General features: G+C 40.8%; 2 protein-coding genes across 5 annotated transcripts in view; one reads left to right on the top strand and one right to left on the bottom strand.

The window, feature by feature from the left end:
- Nucleotides 1–16,664, bottom strand: part of LOC118413524 (leucine zipper putative tumor suppressor 2 homolog) — a 53,443-nt gene extending 36,779 nt beyond the window's left edge. The window contains exons 1-2 of one of the 3 annotated variants that reach the window (XM_035817031.1): nucleotides 16,538–16,664; nucleotides 16,249–16,389 (exon numbers count right to left, since the gene is read on the bottom strand). The gene's annotated coding sequence lies outside the window, so the exon portion shown is untranslated. Of the gene's footprint in view, nucleotides 1–1,394; nucleotides 1,958–12,274; nucleotides 12,596–16,248; nucleotides 16,390–16,537 lie in introns of those variants that run through there. The other 2 variants (XM_035817032.1, XM_035817036.1) reach the window with 2 other exon arrangements.
- Nucleotides 16,665–16,818: 154 nt separating this feature from the next.
- LOC118413525 (RING finger protein 37-like) lies at nucleotides 16,819–20,108 on the top strand. Of its 2 annotated transcripts, none has more exons than XM_035817039.1 (3): nucleotides 16,819–16,970; nucleotides 17,733–19,333; nucleotides 19,521–20,108. In XM_035817039.1, exons 2-3 carry the CDS (start codon nucleotides 17,788–17,790, stop codon nucleotides 19,739–19,741), a joined length of 1,767 nt encoding a protein of 588 aa, XP_035672932.1. In that variant the 5' UTR covers nucleotides 16,819–16,970; nucleotides 17,733–17,787; the 3' UTR covers nucleotides 19,742–20,108. The 2 variants fall into 2 exon arrangements, with proteins under 2 accessions (XP_035672932.1, XP_035672933.1); XM_035817040.1 differs by having other exon boundaries at nucleotides 16,849–17,066.
- Nucleotides 20,109–20,545: the final 437 nt, after the last annotated feature.

The following is a 20,545-nucleotide window of genomic DNA, read 5'->3' as shown; positions in this document are numbered from 1 at the left end:
GCAGGTGAGCTGATTAATGTGTCCCAGTGCCTAGATCTATGGTTATACATGTAGTGATTATATCACGTCCTTGTATAAATGTTGTACTTCCATGCAGTCAAGGCGCCTTGTAGCATGTTGGACTTCTCATGGTCCACATATGATCTATAGGCTCATAAACATATTTGTTATCTGAAAATGTCAGTACACTTTAATAATGAATGGCTGCCCTGTGTATGTATGTGGTTTCCTTAAAATAGGACCATATTATAATGTGCTGCATTTATCATCATAAAAATTATTAAAAAACAGGATTGCATTGTGCAGTTTCAGAGTCATACAACAAAATCTTGCAAGCTCTTGAAAAGCTATGATGGATTCTTATCATTTAGCCCCATCTTGATTTTTCTGAAAAAGTTACTTTTATTCACTCCTACTCAATGCTACTGTTGAGTGACAAAACCCCTCCCTCCCCTCCCGCCCTGCCACTGATTACCCATACATTGTTTAAAGCTACACCTGAGCATCACTGACTTTCATTATTACTGCCAGGCTCCAGCAGTGGGAGTAGATCCACCTATCAAGTGTGACAGATAACCTGGCCTACCAACTGGGCCCTGATGAATTCTCCATTTCACACTTTCCTGCCCCAATCCAACAAGGATAACAGGGTAGGGGCGCAGGACAGATGGTCTGATAGGCTAGAGCTGGCTCACTCCCTCACCTTGCTGATCTCCAAGCAGATGTTTGGAGGAAAAATAACAATAATTTTTTTAACCAAGCTATCTGTGAAAAATGCTTTAGCCACAAAATGGCAAAGAATTTTCCTCCAAAATCACTTGCAAATTAGACCTAAACATTCCCTTCTTTAAGGGAAGAAAAACATGAAAACCTTGACCATGACCATAAAATGTTCCCTTACAGATTACAGCTGTCTGGCTATGACATTATACAGTCCAACACTAGGGAACACATGTAACCTTGGTCATGACCTTGCCCGTGGTGGCAGTGAGACTGTCCAGTGCAGTCCTGCACAGTTTCACCAGGGCAGTGCCTTTGGAAAGGAGACATCCCCACTTCCGACACTCAGTCAAACCAAAGCTGCAATGCACTACACTGACAACCACTGGAAAATAACCTGAGAAACATTGATTCTTTTGCCAAGGGTCCTTTTCAAAGTTAAATCAGAACCAAAAGATATGCAACCAAACTTACTGTAAATGTATTATGCCCAGTATCAATCTTAGATTAGTGTATTAAAAACATTGTATTGATAACATATTGTAGGACATGACAGACAGGGTAGAGGGACTGCCATGACAAGTCCTGAACAAGTGAAAAGGGTACTTGTACGTGAATAAGTGATGTTAAGAGCAGACAAGAACCCTCCTGTCTCCTGAAGCTGGTTGACTCACCTGAAGTGATCTTGAACCTCACCAGCACAAAACCTTGGTCTACAGTCTGCATGGTGGGAGCTAGTTGCAAGCAGTCCTGATGGTGTGGACTGGAGACCTTGGAAATGTATGACTCCTGACTTCTACAAATCTGCCACGTTCAAAGTCTCTTTCTTCAAAAGATCAGGCCCAGTAAAGCAACCTTCAGTTTCAAAGATTTCAATCAGATCATTTGGAATGGTTCTGCAGTTCTAATGAAATGTGTCATCTATGGGTCCATCCACAACAACTGATGTTGGACTGGCCTGCACCATCCTAGACAGACTTTTCAATTGACAGAGTAAACATCAGTGATCAACAAACGGGCCCAACGGTTCGTGGCGAGGTCGTGCTGGTCTCGTCCTGTTGACCCGCCAAGGGCCCTCTCGTGTTTGCACTCAACGAGCGCAGTACTGGGAGCGCAAGGCTGTGCTGGGAATGAGCACAGCGGTTGCCACGATTTGGTGGTGCTGCGTTATCTCACCATCACTGTAGAGTACAATGGAGCATGGCGAATGGTCTTGTCGCTACACACAAAATGGACGTCTTGCAAGATTGCAGGCACACGTATCAAGGTTGTAAACAAGGCGGACCTAATTGCAAGTTTCGCCAGTTGGCTGAGCCTTCTCGTCAAGCACGTTCGGCAAACGTTAACGTTTGCTCTGCCTCTGTTCTCATGACTAACCATAGAACACTGCATGACAAACAGCGCCGGGTCTGTAAACAAGGCTTACCCCACTGACGTAAGCAGGGCTTTCACAGCCAACCTAAACCAGTTACAGAAAGGCACACAGGCAGAAAGATTGTGTTGAAAGAGTAAAATAGAAATAACAACAATACCATAGATTCTGAGGATAACTTTGAGCTGAGCCTTCTGCTGCACTCAAACATGCACTGATGCTATCACTGTTACTTCAGTTTTTTTCTAATTGATTAAAACTAATAATTTATGGTGATTAGTTTGAGTCACCTCTATCCAGAATGGGATTTGTGCGTGATAAACTTTGAGTTTGACAAAATGTCTTCAACAAATATATGAATCTACCTGGCAAGAGCTTAATTCTATTTTGACAAAAGTTACATGTGCAAGCTGGGTACATGGCTTAAAGTTAAAACACTTAGTTATAATTTTGGGGTCATGTTATGACCAGCGAACAATGTACTGAATATTGGTAGTAAACCAGTTTCCTTTGGATCCCATTTTCTTGCATTTTTTTGTAACTATGGACCCAGGTATGTGATTTCTATCAGGTGACCTCAGGAGTACATGTGCCTAATGACAACACCCTTCCCTAAATACTACTACTCATTATGTTATGTTGACAGTCATTCTAATAATAAGTCTTTCTCTTGCTTTCAGAAAGCAGTAAAATAAACTGTTTAGTACAGAAATGTTAGGCCATTAGTACAGTACATACTATTAGTGAGCTTGCCATTCTGCTCCTTACCTGAGAGCCTAGGCTGAATCCACCTGGGATCAATCCCAACATGTACCTTGATGGTTCTGACAGTAAATGGAAGGCACAGGTGCTGACTAACTCCAGGCCTGTACTGTGGGGAGGTGTGAGTGTGACACAGCATGACAATCCTGTCTGTTCCTCAGGCATGTCTGCACCAGACACAACACTCCTGCACTGCTGACATGTCTTGAGATTGCCTTGAGACATGGCACGACTTGCAGCAGTTCAAGTCATTCCAAACTCCCAGACCCCACAGGCCTCACAAAGTCTGACACAAATGGCAAGAACAATTGAGACACCTCGTTCACATCTAGATGTTTTGATTTCACTTTCTTCTCTCCCTTTCAAGATATAGTCAAACCTGTATAACTACAAGTGACCACATAAATTGGCAAATGTGACCACATTTTGGTGGTCCCTTACAACCTTTCTTCCGATTTTTTGTCTATAGTGAGCACCTGTCCACCTAGATCACACCATACCTGTCCCCTAACTTAGTGGTGTTCATTGACAGTTTTGACTTAACAGTATGATACTTGTGCAACAACAAATATACCATAGCCTTACAGGAATGATGTGTATGGGGCTAATGTAGCCATCCTGGCTGGTGCCCAGAAAGGTGCCCAGACCAATGTCTGATAACTATTGAAAGTCAGTTGGCGACAGATGAAACAGGTGCGTGATGGTACTGGAAAAGTCATTTGCTTTTAAAGCTGGAAACAAACTCACCAAAATTGAGTTATACTCGAAAGTACAGTAAGCAGCAAGAAGTTGACTTGTTGATGCCTAAACCACTTAGTATATCTCACCCTGCTGGCCATGCTCAAAACACCATGCTTTGAAGTCCCACATCAAAGTAGGTAACAACTCATGGCCACAGGACAACTCAAAAGGGGGATAACATTCCCACCATTCTGTACCTTTTATCTTGTGGACCTCGAAAACACAGTAAAACTCCTGTCTGATGTTAAATATAAACATATAATCTAATTAAGAATGTTATGTCTGAAATGTCTCTTATCTATGCAATTCAACATTTACAATTATCAAAAGTAGTAACACATAAAACTGAGCTGAAGATAAAAAAGAGTGACAGTGTGACACTGATGACTGTGACCCATAGGTACCCAGTTGACCTTGAGGGACCTGTGTTTGTAATCAGGCATTGACACTGGTACACGCCAAATATAATGGATATTCCAAACAAAAAACATGAAAGAGGCATGTTGACATTGACTGTGTCCAATAGCTAGTGTCCAATATTTTGAGGTTATAGAGTGATGAATTTCATGATTTCTACAACATAATTGCTAAATGTAGCTCTGCAAGCTACATGTCAAAAAAGATTGTTGGTTTAGTTTTCATCCTGCAACTGTATGATATTTCCTTCCAACTTCCAAGAACCAGTCATGCTGCTATGATAATAGAACATGTGAGAAATCCCTAACACTGGTAACAGCTATTAACTTACATACAGGAAAGACTCTAAATACAGAAAACACAACCTGGTGCTGGAAAAATTTACTAAAGGAGCATGGGGCAGTACATGTATCTTTGCATGTTAGTATCCTACAGTTTCGCTGACACAGTTACATACAGACACCATGAATGGACACAGCAATCCGAAATTAATGTTATGGATGACTGCTTGTATCTCAGAAAATTATATACAAGGTGACAGGTATAAATGCACTTGCAAAGCAATTCAAAAGGAATTGTCAGAAATTATGATTTGGAACATGTTACCTCTGGAGTTGTTTGATCCTTTTTCTGTGTAACGTTAACTGTATTTTCAAATGTACAGAAAAAACCTGTTTACAAGTTGAAATGGCAACTTACCACGAGCAGTAACTGTGTCAACAATGTCTAAGCTGCTGGCTTCTTCTTGGGATATACTGTACAAATGATATGTATTCAAGCAAACTGGTGATGTCATACAGGGATATAGTCATGTGTCCAAACAGAATAAAGACATGGGTCTCACCTAAACTGTTCGTGTGCAGGCCATGGAAGCCTTTTGTACGTTATATTTACAAAGGTACAACAGGAAAGAATTGAAGTACGTACAAATGGGAGAAATTTGAATGGGAGGTATCCAGTGAAGAAGAATGCTACATGTCGCAGGTGTGGGTAGCAACCTACCCTTGGTAAGGACAGGTACTTGGTCCAGGTAAGGGTTGGTGCTTGATCCAACAGGTGAGGGCAGGAGGTTGTTATAGGTTATGACAGGTATTACTTCCAGGTGAAAACAGGTGTTTGTTCCAAGCGAGTGCAGGTGAGGAGGTAAAAGCAGGTTTTCATTCCAGGAAGGGGTAAATGCCACATCTAGGGGTGGACAGGTGTCTATTCCAGGCACAAGTATGTATTTGTTCCAGTTTGTTGTGAGTCAGGATGGCATGGCAGCCTACTTACCTGTCTGCCCTCCCAACGATGAGAACCAGGCTGATGACACTTTCCTGTTGTCTCTGCTAATGCATGTCTACACAACACAGCACAACAACACTGGTGGTGTCTAAACATCCGCCAACTCAACCTCTTCACAGTGTCATCACCGACTCATCACTAACTTCACAGCCCATACTTCACAAATACCAAGGGGTCTTCTTCATTTGACCTTTTCAGCTAGTCTGCTACAACATGACATCATACAATGATCTAATACCTGTTGATATGCTGTCGTGTGCAATTTCTGAGCCAATCTGTACAAGCCACAGGATAAAACCAAGCATTGTCACTTTAAGTCTTATAAGATATCTTCCCATCAAAATAATCATGTAATGGTACCTTGCTGGTAATGGTATGACACATGGCTCAGTTCGGGGCTTCCTGTGAAGTCATTCAGGTTAAGACCGTGGGACAACATCCTTGTGAGCTACACTGCTCACAGGGCCACTTTTGTTGTTACGGTATGTCGGCACAGGTATTAGCCCTTCCTGCTTAACTAACCATGAGACAAAACAGGACAGAAACCTACAACCTCAGGTAAACTGATAATTGGTCTTTATCTAATGGAAAAAAATGGCAATTAAGAGTATCTGGGAGGAGGTACTGTATACTGTGGAAAGTGAGAGTTGAAGCAGATTGCCGTATTGTATAACAAGACGTTCAAGCGTTGTAATGAATCATCCCTAAGAGCAGCTACAGTAAATCACAAATGTATAATGTTTTATGCAAAATTGTCTTTAAGAGCCAATACAGTAAAATGTCATATTCATCTAGTTTTTAACAGAGTCTCTCTGGAAAGTGATTTGTTAAGATGTTTGAAAAAAATTCCCAGGGAAAGAGAAGTTGCTTTGTCCTTGAGACAGCCTGGCTGGCGTTCAGGAAGTCTTGACAGACCAGTGGAGCCATAAAGGTGAGGACAGGCCACATCCTTCCTTACCTGGTCATACTAACACAGGTATACAGTCCTTCAGGTACCTGTAACTATGCATCGACAGATGTACACCCTACTGGACAGGTGCAGATTAGAAGGAGTTAGTGATAAGCATTACTCAGCATAGGCTGTGGCTAGCAGGAATTTCAATTGCACTACCCAGCAAGACAAAGAACCTTTTTGTTCTATACAGTAAACAATGCTTTTTTTTCTGAAAAATCTGAACATCAAACTCTTTTTTTCTATCAAAATTATCAAAACTAAAAAAAGGCAAAAATTTTACCAAATTCAAAATGTTTTCTCTGTAGCCTTTCATCAAACTACTCGCACACAATACTATACAATTAATTATTAGGCTTGCCCTATAGTACTGTGTGTGAGTACAAAACAGAGACACCTCACATCTACTTGGTTTTTGGACCAAGTCATTAACATGATTATGCTATACCATTAGGCTTGCCCTTTAGTATTGTATGCAAGTAAAATAAAATCAGGTTTTGCTGTTGCCCATATTTATTCATACAGCTAATGTGCAATTCTAAGTTCTAATTAGTTCATGGCAGTTCTAAGCTCTGATTGGCTCATGACAGAAGATGAAGAAGAAATAAAACACACTAGCAAAAGCAATATGTTTTTCCCTATCGGGAAAACATAATTTGCAAAGTGTAACTGTAAAATCTTACGTTACTGAATGGTGACGTTAGATATCAATCTTTATACCTGAATGATCTGAAGTCTGTGGAAACAGTACTGGCATCCCTCCGGATGTAGGAATTACTGTTGTTACCACTTGATTTAAAAAGATTTAAAAAGAAAAGAACCATTTTAACATGAATTAGGTTCTTGAATGCATGAACAGGTCAGATATTTTTTGTCACATGTGTGCATTATTCCCTCACTCCTACTATCACTTCACAACATCAGAGAGCCAAAATCTTTTGCACAGCCACAGCATTGTTATGACAACCCACATTACACAGGTGGGCAGGAATCCAGGTGATCTCAACCTGCAGATTAGGGACAGGTATGTGGCAACAACCTGTTTCCTGATGTTTCTACAACATCCTGACTACAGGGATACATGGGCCCTACGGCAGGGGTAAATAAGGGGGTTGAGCAACTGGTCTTCAAGCAACCCCCCTCCACTTATGGTGATATCACACAGTTCTGCACAATAAACCTGCTGTTTACTTTGTACAGAAGTACATTGTATTTCAGAATATGCATCTCACATTCCTGCCATAGCAACTGTGGATAGAAAAGGATATTATGACATTCCATAATGATGACTTTATATCTGCCTGATGATTGATAGTTCAGCATAATCCTCACTGGTCCCAAGGAGATTTTGCACCCTTGCTAAACGAGAAGCCACTAGAATATTGTTATAACTTACATTGAGTACTGCAGAGAAATATGATATGATATTCCTAATGCATAGTATAAGTGGAAAGTCAGATGGTGTATGTTTTCACCTCACAAAAGGCTTGCCAGGTTAGTTTAAGTGTCTTGAGCTAAGGTAATAACACACTTGAACAGAGGTAAGAGCAATCTTGTAGCCAGGTAATGATACACCTGGTAGTTTACCTGTCTACTTGCCTTGATAGCAACAACCACTAAACAACAATTAAGCCTTTGTTGACGAAAACTAGACAGAAGTGGTCACTTTCTCTCCTGTCCATGATATTGTGTGTAGCTAAGTGAGCTCCAAATCCATCCCTGCATAATTTACCCTTGTGTACATATGCATGTAGTTTCCTCTTACAGTAACATGGTGTTGTGATTGTATGACATATCCATACTCACATCACTGTACTATTTAAGTTGTTAAGCAGTTTTTGAGGTCCAAGTACAGTGTACAAAACTGACCTCAAGAGGGAAGAAATTACAGTATCATCATTCATTCCAAACCCAGTTTCTCTCCAAGTTTCTACTACTGCCACACCAGATATCAGGAAATTCTCTCATTATAATGTCAGACTGTGCATATTTGACACGTCTTATAGGAAGGTGGAGTTGACATAAAGGTCTATCTTACCAGGACAATCCATCACAGAGCGAGGTCCTCCTACAGTTCAGTCCAACCACAATGTCCCTATGTCTGCCAGGATTCTGGTGGAGTACTACCGCTTCCTACCAGCCTTCCAGGATTCCTTGTCCAGTAATACTATATACTAGTAATCCCACTGGAATTTTTTAACTGTCACAATGTTCACCTGTTTTCTAACAAGTGTCTCTCACTTCTGTAGGTGCTGCGCCACCACCACGTTTCCAACAAATTTCTTGCTCTGAGCCCTTCCCAGAAGTTCCTCACCAGAATTCTTCACTCACATGTCACTTGGATTCTCACCAACTGTAACTCACACCCGCAGCACAGGTGCCTATCCTATGCCCTTCTGTGGATAACCCCTACTGTTTACTGTACCCAGTAGACCATGGGTGGGCGACATGCCAGATAGGCAACCTGTTGCTCTAGGTCATCTCCCCTCGGCTCTCCCCTGACAATTATAATACAATTTTCCCCTCTCATTAACTCGACACAAGCACTAATTACATTCTATTAACCAGTTATCACTCAGGTGTAAAAGTTTATGGTTTGCAGCAAACTTCTTACATCTTTAGGTCCCACCTGGGGAAGGAATGGATTCTCCAGTTCTGAGATTTGAACTGATAAGTAAAAATGTTGCCTTTCTGGCTGGAGGTTGGTATTTCACAAGTAATTACCTCCTGACCATCAACAAACAGGGGAGTGGTCCTTAAAGTAAGGCTGTTATTGTTAAATGTGTGTCTAAAGGAACAGGAAGGAAGAGCAAGAATTAGGTTATAAGTAAGGGAAGATGGCACTGCAGAGGCAAATTATTTCCCTTTTCTTCTTCTATCAAACTTGTTGAGGCATAGTGCTGGTAATTTTACCTCATACCCCCCCCCCCCCCAAACACACACACAAACACAGAATATACTTTCACATACTCCTTCTCTTGCCCAAACCTGAGTAGCTGCAGGTTCACCATACTAGTACTACCATCACTCACACCCTACATTGTATGTCACAAAATGTCCAGAGGTAAGCAATAGTCCACATGCAAAAAACAACCAACAATCCACCTGTTCTTTGTTGCCACAACAGATAATAAACTTTGGTATTTTCTGTACAGATCCGAGCCTACATTGTACATGTACTTATATTTGGAACCTCAGAGTTATCAGAAACAGCCAAACAAAACTACCTAACCCCTTGTTCTATGTCAGAAGTAACAGTTCTTACATGTTCAATAGTACTTATTTATTTATTTATTGGTTTGGCTGCACCGAACACACAGCCAGGGCTGCCCAACTAGCCTATGGCTATTACAAAGGGCTAGCCCTGCTGACAAACACATAAACAATACAAATTAAAAGAAAGAACATTTGTATGTACATGGTGTAGGATAACTTACATATCAATAGTACTTCTTCATCAGTCAGACATGACAAGCGTCTCAGCTGGCGCTGAAGACAAGAAAATCACATTTCCAATGAATAGGAGTCTGCAATGTCCCCCCTAATTGAGAGACCTCTGGTCTGGGAGATGATACAATCATTTATTCCATCAGCAAGCTGAACAAATTAAGTCCTACATCCTGTTTTATGTTTGGTTAAATAATAGCAACTGGAGTTACCTGTACCTAATCCCTTAGAACTGCAGTTTTTATAACCTGTAGGTATTACCTGGACAGATCCTAAGGAACTCCACCTGCCTAGCTATACCAAATTTCTAAGTCCATACAAAGGGAGGGGACTACAGACATCTTGTTGGTTATGGATGACTCACTGACCATACAAATGTAGGTCTTCTTCAATTTCAAAAGTCAACACACAGGACAATCACTTCTTCTACCACAAAGAGCTGACGTGTACATCTTGATGATGATGATGAATGCTGATAATGTTGTATTGGTCAAACTATAACCCAACTGATGACTAGTAAACCTGATAGCTACCAAAGTGATAGTCAATGTATACCCTTGTGATAAATGATACTGGTACTGCAGGTACGGTCAGTGTGATCAGGTGTCTAATATGACACCACCATTGTGAAACTTGTCATACAAAATAAGTAACAAATGTACTGAAATTACACATGTACGTGATAAAGGGTTATGCACATAAGGACCACTGATAAGTGACAGTGCTTTCCAATCCCTTAATTCCTTCATACTACATATTCATGAATTATCCACTGACATATCCACACACAAAAGAAGACAAGTAACACCAGGAAGTTATTGGTCATCTATTATTCAAAGTAAAGACTTAAGTCTTCACCCAGTCCTATATCAGACCGGCCAAGTGGTATATGATAATGTTGATGATTGCTGTGCGATAACCGATACAGTGAATGTATCTTTTTCAAAGGTTTAGCCATCAAAGTACCATGCAACTGCTAATTTACCAACCAGGTCCAAATATTCAAGGTAAAATTACAACACTAACAATGCCTTTGCAAACAAACATCACCTAAGTACCTAGATGCAGGACTTTAAATGAAAAACACCTTTCAAAGCGGAAGAGACAAATTGGCTCAAAGAAAGGAAAAATACAGGAGCAGAAATTCAATCTGGGTGGTGGGAATGATGCAATAAACCATCTCTATACCCCATACCTTACCCAAAACACCATCTACTATTTCAGGACCTCTGACCAACCAATCCTGAGAAAGCTTGACGGATTGTTCTGTAAACCAACCCGGGACACGAGAAAGGTCAATCCCCGCGAATACTCGCTCTGCAGGCACGCAGGCGATATCCCACCATTTATCCCACCTTGCAGGTACACACCCTGAGAAATCTAATCGTTTGAGGTCCCTCACAAACAAACCAGTCCCTTCTCCAATGATGAAGGCACAAAGTATCCAGTAAATATTTAGAAACAGTTCTCAAGTTTTGAGTGTCCTCATCTCAATACAGCTTCCAATAGAGCTGCAACATTAAAGAAGAGCAAACATTTGACATGTTGTTCAGCAAGCAAATAAGACTGGGCAGTTCTGTTTGCAACAGTCTTAGAGTCTACAGTCCATCCTGTAGAGGCACCTTTCTGTACCACATCGAAACTGTTCACTGAGGGTGATGATGTTAGTTCAGTTGGTAAAGTCATTAACAGTGCCATTATGGAGTGTCACACATAGTAAAATTAAGAGCATAAAAGATGTTTATGTTACCCTTTCTAAACAGTAGGATGAAGTATCTACAAAGTTAGACACACCAAGGTCTTGTTTACACAGTTAAGTATGAACCGTGGTGTGTTCTCAGTACTATCACAATTAAAACCTTTTATGCACTATCCTTGTAGAACACAACAAAAGCTTGAAGGGCAAGTGTTGTGGCACTCCCTGTATCCAAAAGCACTGGTCCTAAAATTAAACCCATGAAATTTCACTTAAGGTGCTTGGAAACTGCAGTCAATATACATCCAGGTCTACTTTGATTAGGGTCACCTGAGGTGGAAAGTAAACCCAATAAATGGAGGTTACAATCAGATATTCCTGTAATTATTTTGTTAAATGATGCTGGCATGGACCTATGCTATATTTAAAAGAAAAAAACATCCAAGATCATCTCAAACAACAACTGGTAAGTTATTTTTGAACTTGATGAATATAAGAGCCTAATACTGGGTTTGGGGTGTTTCTGGGCAAATATTTTTATCCAGAAGTACAAAACATACAAAGCCAGCATTTGACATTTGTTGTGCAAACTCAAGTATCATTCAGAGTACTATCACACGTACTGTCACACCCATACAGTTCTCCTATTCCTATGACTTTCATGGGAAAACGGTGACATTCATGCCAACCTGATCAATATGTTCAGGCAAGCGTTACCAGCGCACAGAGTGACAAATCACAATCAAACACATCCCAACAATGAGCCAAATTTCCCCGACCTTTTACTGACTCCGGGCCTGCAGAACATGCAGGGAGGCACTGAAAAGGTTGACATGGGGTCCATTATTCAGGCCACAAACTGAAAGGAGAAGCAAAGTTTTACCATGTTGCTGTTTGCTGACCCCCATCTTTGGTTGCTGCACTCCCGGTGGAGTTTTGAGTGTAGAAGTCCGGCTCCAGGAACAAGCAATCAGAACTGTCAGGACTGAGAACCTCCACTGCTAACTCTTATTTCCTGTCCTCTAATGGGCGGGAAGAAAACTGACCATCAGGACCCCACCAAAATCAATTACAGCCTCACTGTGTAAGTAATCGGTGCTGAGAGTGGGTAGAATAACCCACTTCTGACTTGGGCGAGCCCCTGTTCTATAAGACAGGCCCAGCGGCAGCGGCGTGGTACAAAAGCACACTGTTTGCTGAGATAGGTTTACTGGGAAGTGTACACAGTGCTCAGGGCTAGGGGAGGCGGGGTTAGGGGAAAACTTTTGGAATGGAGATCAGCTGACCCATGAACAATTCCCAGGGTGGCTTATGTTTATGGATCAAACCATTGAAGCAAAAAGTAAGGATTTTCTGTCATCAGAATGGAATAATCCAGCTGAGGGGGTGACTGTTTTGTCCACTTGGTAACAAATGTGAAAATGATGGCTAGCTTGCCCCACTAGAAACACATACTTCTGTATCAATTCAACATTACATCTACTACAGAAGGCCATAGCGGTTTTTGTATGGCAGCTCCAGTACAACAGACTGGGGCATTTTGGAGTCACTTGGGAACTCTGGCATGGTATACAACATACAGCGGCACAAGTATCATCTGATCAAGGAAACAATAGAATGTTCCCTACAGGAATATCCCTGGAGAGACAATGGAATTTCGATAATGCAACAGAAATTTCCCAGGTACTATGTGAATAACTTATGTGCAGCAGACAGTAATCTTATCTATATCAACAATTATTGAATGTTTTTAACAATCAAAGGAGGGAGACCTCCCACTCCCAGGATCAAAATCAAAAGTCTTCTTACAGGTGATAAGTACAACTTGAAAATCATTGATAAAACTTTAAAAGAACAGCTTCAAAAGTTAGTTTTAAATGCTTTACAAATAGAGTCTATCCAAAATCAAATGCTTACTCAGGTTACTGCCACAACAGATAAGACTGATAGACTCTGACCCTGATGGAGGTGGGCAGACCTGTGCAATGAGGCCCCCTATCATCTGCATCAAAAAACTACAGCAGACAAAATCAAGCTGGCAACAGGTACTCTGTGTCTGTAACCAACATACTAGTTATGTTTACTGCTTCAGCATGTTTGTATTGCAAGGGATTACAATGATTATCAAAGCACTGTCATTTGACTTGTGTTCATCTATAGTGTCCCTACCAGTAAACAATATTGATTCTACAAATGAAATACATATCGATAAAGTTATCAGCTGGTACCCTATCACTGGTCATACTCGGATACTGGTACTGAAATACACTGACACAATATCTCTTTGAATACTATTTTCTTAAAAAGTCATATTTTAATGCAGAAAGTATCCATGTAGGATAGACTTTTTCATTTCAGTATGTGAAATCATAGTACAGTTATAACTCATACATACTTCAAATATTTATTCACTACTACATACCTACATAGTAGCACAACTCTGATCTGTATGCTATACATATGTAATTCATATTTTTAAAATGCATACTATAGCTTGTTATACTGAAATACATTTTGTACAAGTAAATCAGTACAGTACTAATCGTCATCAAAAGGTTTATTTTCAAGAACATTCAAGTAGGATTTTCAAAAGTTAAAATTTTTATCTTGTTAAAAACATAAATTGACACACTTGTAGTGTCATCAAACTCACAGATAGTTAGAAATTGTGTATATTGTGTTTTAGTCATACAGTGTAGTAGACTCACTGGATGTTGTTCATATATTGTAACCTCGCCCCTCCCCCTCCATATGTCACACACACTGACACAGCTTCTATGACACAGCAACATACTGGCAACAAATTTCTCACATTCACAACATCGGCATCGACAACCCCGGCTCTGGGAAGGTCAGGGGTCATCACAACAGATGGGTTCCGCAAACAGCACTCTAACCGTATCATGAGCTAACTTAGTAACTATATAAATAGGTCAACTTCTACATTATCAATGTACAACGGTCTTACTTCACACTGTGAAGATACAGGAGAAGAATTCTTGGGGATTTTCAACAGGAAAAAAATAGAACACATGAAATTCTATGAATCCTATGCCCACATATCTGCATGGCTGTATTTCACACCATTCATTCACCATTTGATATGCCCAAGTCACTTTCAGCTCAAGTGACAAGTAGATAAAAAAGATCTCTGCTCTGAAATAAGTGAATTTTTAACTTTAAAAGCTGCAAACCCTACAGAAACACATTTCCATAACACACCATCATGTTTTGATTTTATCCAAGGATGAAGGAGTTTTATTCCTATCAAAGAGGTTGTTTCTATGGAGCAGGCTGGCACAAATATTTGAGGTAACACAGCAGGCCAGATTACTTCAACCCACAGTAAGCCCACCCCACCATTAGCCATGCTAATACTCCCCTCCTCCTGTTACACCTCTTAACAGTAGCCACTTTCTTCTCTCAAAACCATTTACATCTGAAAACTGATCTGCAGAGAAAACAAATACCACAGCTTATACACAATTCACTGCCTTGCTATCTTTTTCCAGGAGTGAACAATGAAATTTCAGCCATGTGGATCAAAACAATGGCAAGGTTCGCTCGCTGCGTATTGGATAACAGCGTACAAATCGTGTTTGCGGACAAGTCAACCAATAAAAGTGCTAGTTCCCAGCACTCAGGCTGGTCATGGGCTTAATTACCAAAATATTAGCCTGTTGTTATAATGACAATGGGCAAATCAACTTGAGCTAAATGTACCATTTACATAGTAGTTGTTCCCAAACAGTGAGAACAACAATGGATGAAAAGGGACAAAAGACACTGGGACACAATAATCTCAAAGACGGAGAATTATGTGAGAAAGGATCAGGGATCACCACATACTTTCAGACCCTGTTGTTAAAACAAGGAAAACATTTGCAGGACTGGTGTTAATAAACATGGTAAGATGACCTAGAGATGTAGGAATTTAGCCTGAGGGCAAAATCTGGGCTCAAAGAAACTAAATTCCCAAAAGACTCCCAACCATGGACACAAGACCAGTGTATATCATGTGTCAGAGTGAGACTGAAATAATAATGGAGAAACTGAAGAATACTGCAAACCAAACAAAGTAGTTTGCTTAGAAATTTGTCAACCCTTTCCCACAACAAATCATAGATGATAAGCTGTTATTATCATAGAACATTGCACAAATAAATAGATAAGGTGGAGATGGAGAGCAACCAATTATGTGAATGCTTTGTTTCTGATCAAGGAAAAAAACGCAACAACAGCCAAGTCACATAGTGTAAGAACTCTAGCTTAACTATAGTATTGACTTATCCATAGTTTTTCTCACTGTTTCAAAACTACAGGATTTATAAGCTACCGCTTAATCTGGATTGGGTTGTTTGCTTTCTGATAAATAAGATTAATCAATTATACTTGTACCAATTATAATTTGCCCTAACGATATTACCCTAACGCGCCAGTAATACATTCTTACTGTGTCTTGGTGGCCTATATTTCCAAGTGATATTTCGTAGCGACCACGATGTCAACAATTCAACATACTCACTTGCATTCCTATTGGACAAAAAGCACCTTATGTTCGTCAAATTTCAAAATATTGTGTTAGGGTTATAACAACATTATCATTCCCGTGCTGATGAAAAGTTTCGGCGTTGTTGTTGGTTATCTCTTTAGCTCTATGGCAATCAGGGATAAACAACAAAAAACACTCCAATGTAGATAATTGACAACAGGAAAAGAAGCTTCTTTTTCCCGTTATTAATTATTTTTGAAATCGAAGCAAGTCCGCGGCCCGGGCCAAGCAAATCTTGAGTCGCTGTTTTACATTCAACTCGTGACATATAACATTATGTGAATATATAAACGACTAGGACTGACCTTATGAGGTTTCTGTGTGTCTGGGTTGCTGTAAAACTGTCCAGAAAGTCACGTCCTTCCGTCAGCGGATTAGAATGTCGACATTTTTGTCTGTCTTGTCCCGAGAACTGTTCCCGCACCTCCCGCCAGCAGCGCGCCCATCTGGAGACACCGCCACAAAAGAAGTGCAAAATTTACTGACTTTTTAACCACAATAACTCCAAGACAACTCTTCCAAGCCGCAGATGTCCTAGATCTCATTTCTTGTGCAAGTTTTAGGGTTAGCGATGTTGATAAGGGATGTACTGACCAACTCCTGGCCGGCGGGTCCTTCCGTCCGTCCTTTCTTCTCTCCAGCCTTCCAGCCAGCTGAAACTTCACACGCCGCACCGCTACTTCCGGGATCGTCCAACTCTCTCACTTTCATTCATTTTCCAGTTTTTGGGAAGATCAAGTTTTACAGACAAATGGTTGCAGCAAAATACTTTTCTAATAATATATAAGTTTTGAATTCTCTATTTGGTCTGTTCTATATCATGATTGAATTTTTAATGAGAATTCCCACAAATATATAACTGTTTGAACACCCCCGAAGAGTGGAAAAGTCCTCTATACTTCCGGGTTCGAGCTCGAGTAAAAACAGCCAGTGGAAAGTCTCAGCCCTCGGCCCCTGTTGTATGTGACTAACCCTGACAAGGGAAGACAGCTGTCGGTCTCGCCTGCTTCCTTGCCGGCCCGGCCAGGTTTGTAGACACGTCTGCACGTGCCTCAGGGTTTAAAGCGGCCCGATAGCGTCGGTTGTTTGCATAACTTGGGAGCTGATGACAGAGTGTATATCGGTGAGAGCAGAGACGTAAAATGGGAGGGGGGCGAATTTGATACTAGTAGTTCCTATGTCATGGAGTCAACCAGAGACTCATGATCTAGTGAATGTAACATTATTTATATTTATTAAGCAATTCTAGTAGTGTTGGAGTTTGAACTTGCAGATAACATATGCAGCATTAACGTTAGGTCTAATTATATATTATATATACAAACGACTCTCAACGTTAGTGTAGACAGTAGTTTGAGTAGAGAGTAGAGTAACTGTACTTTGTATGATTTGCTTGTCTGATGTCACTGATAGTCTTGTTGTATTGAAACAGGGATATAATTATTTTGTATGAGAACTTTGCTATGCCTTAATATAAACTAAAAAGGAATGGTTGGGAATCCTACCATAATCTCCAAGCAGATCCTACTATCAAAGCTGGCCAAGAAGGTTAGCTTGCCATATGTAGTATCAAACCCACTTTTTACGGTGGGTTTGATACTATATAACGTTACATGTATTAATCCATCGCGGATCTGGTTGGAGATTATCCTACCACACAGTGACATCATAATTCACCACTCTTTGTTTTGAATCATCAAATTCTTACTTTATAAAAAAAAGCTCCCAAGGCTGATTCAAAAGGTAACATTATTTTTCTGCAACTTTAACATGACTATATCCATTCCAGGTCCCAGATTTGTGGCTTGAGATTCGGGTACTGCACCACAGCAAACAAGCTTCCCATGGATCTCAGCCATCCTGCTTTGCATCCCAGAATCCATTGTGACAAAGTGAGTGCTGATGGGTACGACATCACAAACCTGGTGTCAGCTGATCTACGAGTCCGTGCCAGGGGTTTCCGAGCTGAATATTTCATCAAGCCTCCTGTCAATGTAATCCTGAGTTTCCCCTTCCACATCCACATTCACAGGATAGACATTGATCCATGTGTTGGGTCAAATGTTTCATTAGGGCTTCAGATTTTAACACACTCAGCTACAAGTATAGAAAACTGGCTTGTAGACAGTAAACCTGGTAGCACATGTGCCTCCCTAAACAGTACATTCAACCCTGAAACATTCAATCTAGTTGGAAAAGCTTTCCTAGAGGAAAGGAAATTCCTTTGCTTTAAGAACAACAGGTATAGTCCAAGACGTCCATTTGTGGGAAAAGACTTCACACCAGGAACTCTTGATGGGAATGCTTACATATCCAACTTGTGGCAGAAATCACCAGCATTGAGTAGAGTAAGCCACCTGATGGTGAGAATTGTGCGCACACAGAACGCTTCCATCCCTGTGCTGAGGTCCGTCCGTGTTTATGGACAACCATCAGCAACTTGTGACAAGGAAGTTATCAGTCTTGTCTACCAAATTTCTCAAAGCCTGAAATCTCCTCCTAATGAGTCCACAACAATTTCTGTCCAGTCTCCTCCTTCTAAGGAGGAAAAAGTCCAAGATACAGCAAGAACTTTGCTGAAAGGTCCATCTGAGGAAAGTCCTGGAATTCCCCTGGAGTACCTGGATGAGATCACCCACGAGCTGATGGCCCTACCCATGATGCTTCCATCTGGTCATTCTGTTGACCAATCAACATTAGACAAGCACAGCCAATCAGAGGAGGTTTGGGGCCGTCCACCCAGTGACCCTTTTACAGGGGTTCCGTACACACGAAGCTCACATCCCATACCAAATACTGCACTGAAAGTTCGAATTGATAAGTTTCTCCTGCAAGAGGGAAAGCATCTTGGTAATGTTGGCCGCACAGTGGGACGACGTACAAGATCAACAGCACACACTTTAGCAACAGCCAATCAGAATACTTCACACACAGAAACTGCCCATATCCAACAGGCTCCATCAACAAGCAATGCTGTACTCTCATCTGCCCAAGTTTCAAAATGTCATATCAACATCTCAAACTCTGCCTCTACATCAAACCATGCACCAAAAGTGTCAGAACTTGATACTTCTCAGTGCATAAAGGACTCTTCTGGACAATCAGAAAACAAGGCTAAAAGATATTCCAATGTTCATGCATGTGCTGAAACTAGTGATTTGAGAGGACCATGTAGGAAAAGACCCAAGGTAACTCAGGACATTCAGACCAAGTGTAAGCCATACAGTGGGTCACATGAGGAGGCCTTGAGTCAAAGCCTGGATGCTGCCTTAGCAAGAACATTAGGTTCCATTCCTGCATTCAAAAGGAGGAGAAAAGAACCAACTCTAGGTCAAGTAGCAGCCTCATCTTTAGTGAATGAAGATAACAACAAACTGCATATCAACAAAGGTGGGTTTACAGCTGAGTCTTTGTGCCTGCATGTGTGCCTGTCAGCTCTGTTTTTTACCTGTTATTATAGGCATTTTATACTTGGCTCACTATCTTTTTTGAATTGCAGTAAATGCAGAGTAGTTTTGTGCTGCAGCTGATGATTTGTATTGAAATTATGTCTACTGTCTTCACATATCCAATGCAGGAATCCACGGCAACATGACAGTGACAGCTGGGGCTACTGGGAGCAGCTGCTGTAAATGCAGCTCACCCGCTGCTCAAAACTCCTGCAACCTTTTGCAGCTGCCATGTCTGCACCTGATGTGCCGCAGGTGCCTGCTGCAGGTGCAACAGGACAGGGTGCTGATCTGTACCTTGTGTCAGAAAACTTTTCAAACTGGGGATGTTGTAAATGTGCATTTGTAGGATTCCCGTAGCTGTAAGTCTGTAGGGGGCATGCAGCTATGTATAACAAACAAATAATTATACATTTAGAGAGACCATTGTGCACCAACTCTGCAGCATCTCGTCTCTTTGTACTTCTACAGAAGAACCTTTAAATACATATAGAAAAGGTGTGTTTCTGTACAGGACATTGTGCATACTTTGCCTTTGGAGCTACATGTGGTGCTGTGTATTACTGTGAGATTGCCAACTTGTAATACCCAGTAACTCAGACCAAGGACATTGTGTGGGTCCTACATAACACCCTTGTTCTGACACAGCAGTAATTACTATTGAATGGTCCCTCATTGTATGGTGAGAGTTTGAAATGAAAGGATTTATAGGGCCAAGCGAGACTTTGAGACTTTATTCGAAAATCCATTTGTGACGCCACTAATCTTCCTGGACTTCATACAGACAACATACTAGTACATACAGTGATCGTTATTTACATACATGTCAATTAAAAACAACTTGTTTGATTCTTGTACTCTTAATGCAAATGCATTTATATTGTTATTTCGACTGAAGACTTTATTAAGAAAATCCATTAAAGATTGGCCTGATCTTCTGCAATGGACCTCATTGCAATTATGTTGTCACATGTGTTGTTACATTACACCGTTGAAGTCCAATCAAGATTTTCCATTATACTGTCAAAACAAAAGCACTTGATATTTCCATCTTTGCTGACAAGCAATGATTATCTTCTCCCTACTAATTTCTTTGTAATGTTTAAGAGAAACAGGAGAAGATACATGTAATTTCAAGACCGTGTTAATGAAA

This window comes from Branchiostoma floridae, chromosome 4, assembly GCF_000003815.2.
Source record: "Branchiostoma floridae strain S238N-H82 chromosome 4, Bfl_VNyyK, whole genome shotgun sequence".
Classification (NCBI taxonomy): domain Eukaryota; kingdom Metazoa; phylum Chordata; class Leptocardii; order Amphioxiformes; family Branchiostomatidae; genus Branchiostoma; species Branchiostoma floridae.
This window is presented reverse-complemented; position numbering and strand designations above follow the sequence as displayed.

Bases quoted from the DNA above. Each gene is read 5' to 3' on its own strand.
- LOC118413525 (XM_035817039.1), top strand. From the start codon at position 17,788: ATGGATCTCAGCCATCCTGCTTTGCATCCCAGAATCCATTGTGACAAA. The intron at 19,334-19,520 runs GTGGGTTTACAG...TATCCAATGCAG, and splicing joins CAAACTGCATATCAACAAAG to GAATCCACGGCAACATGACA.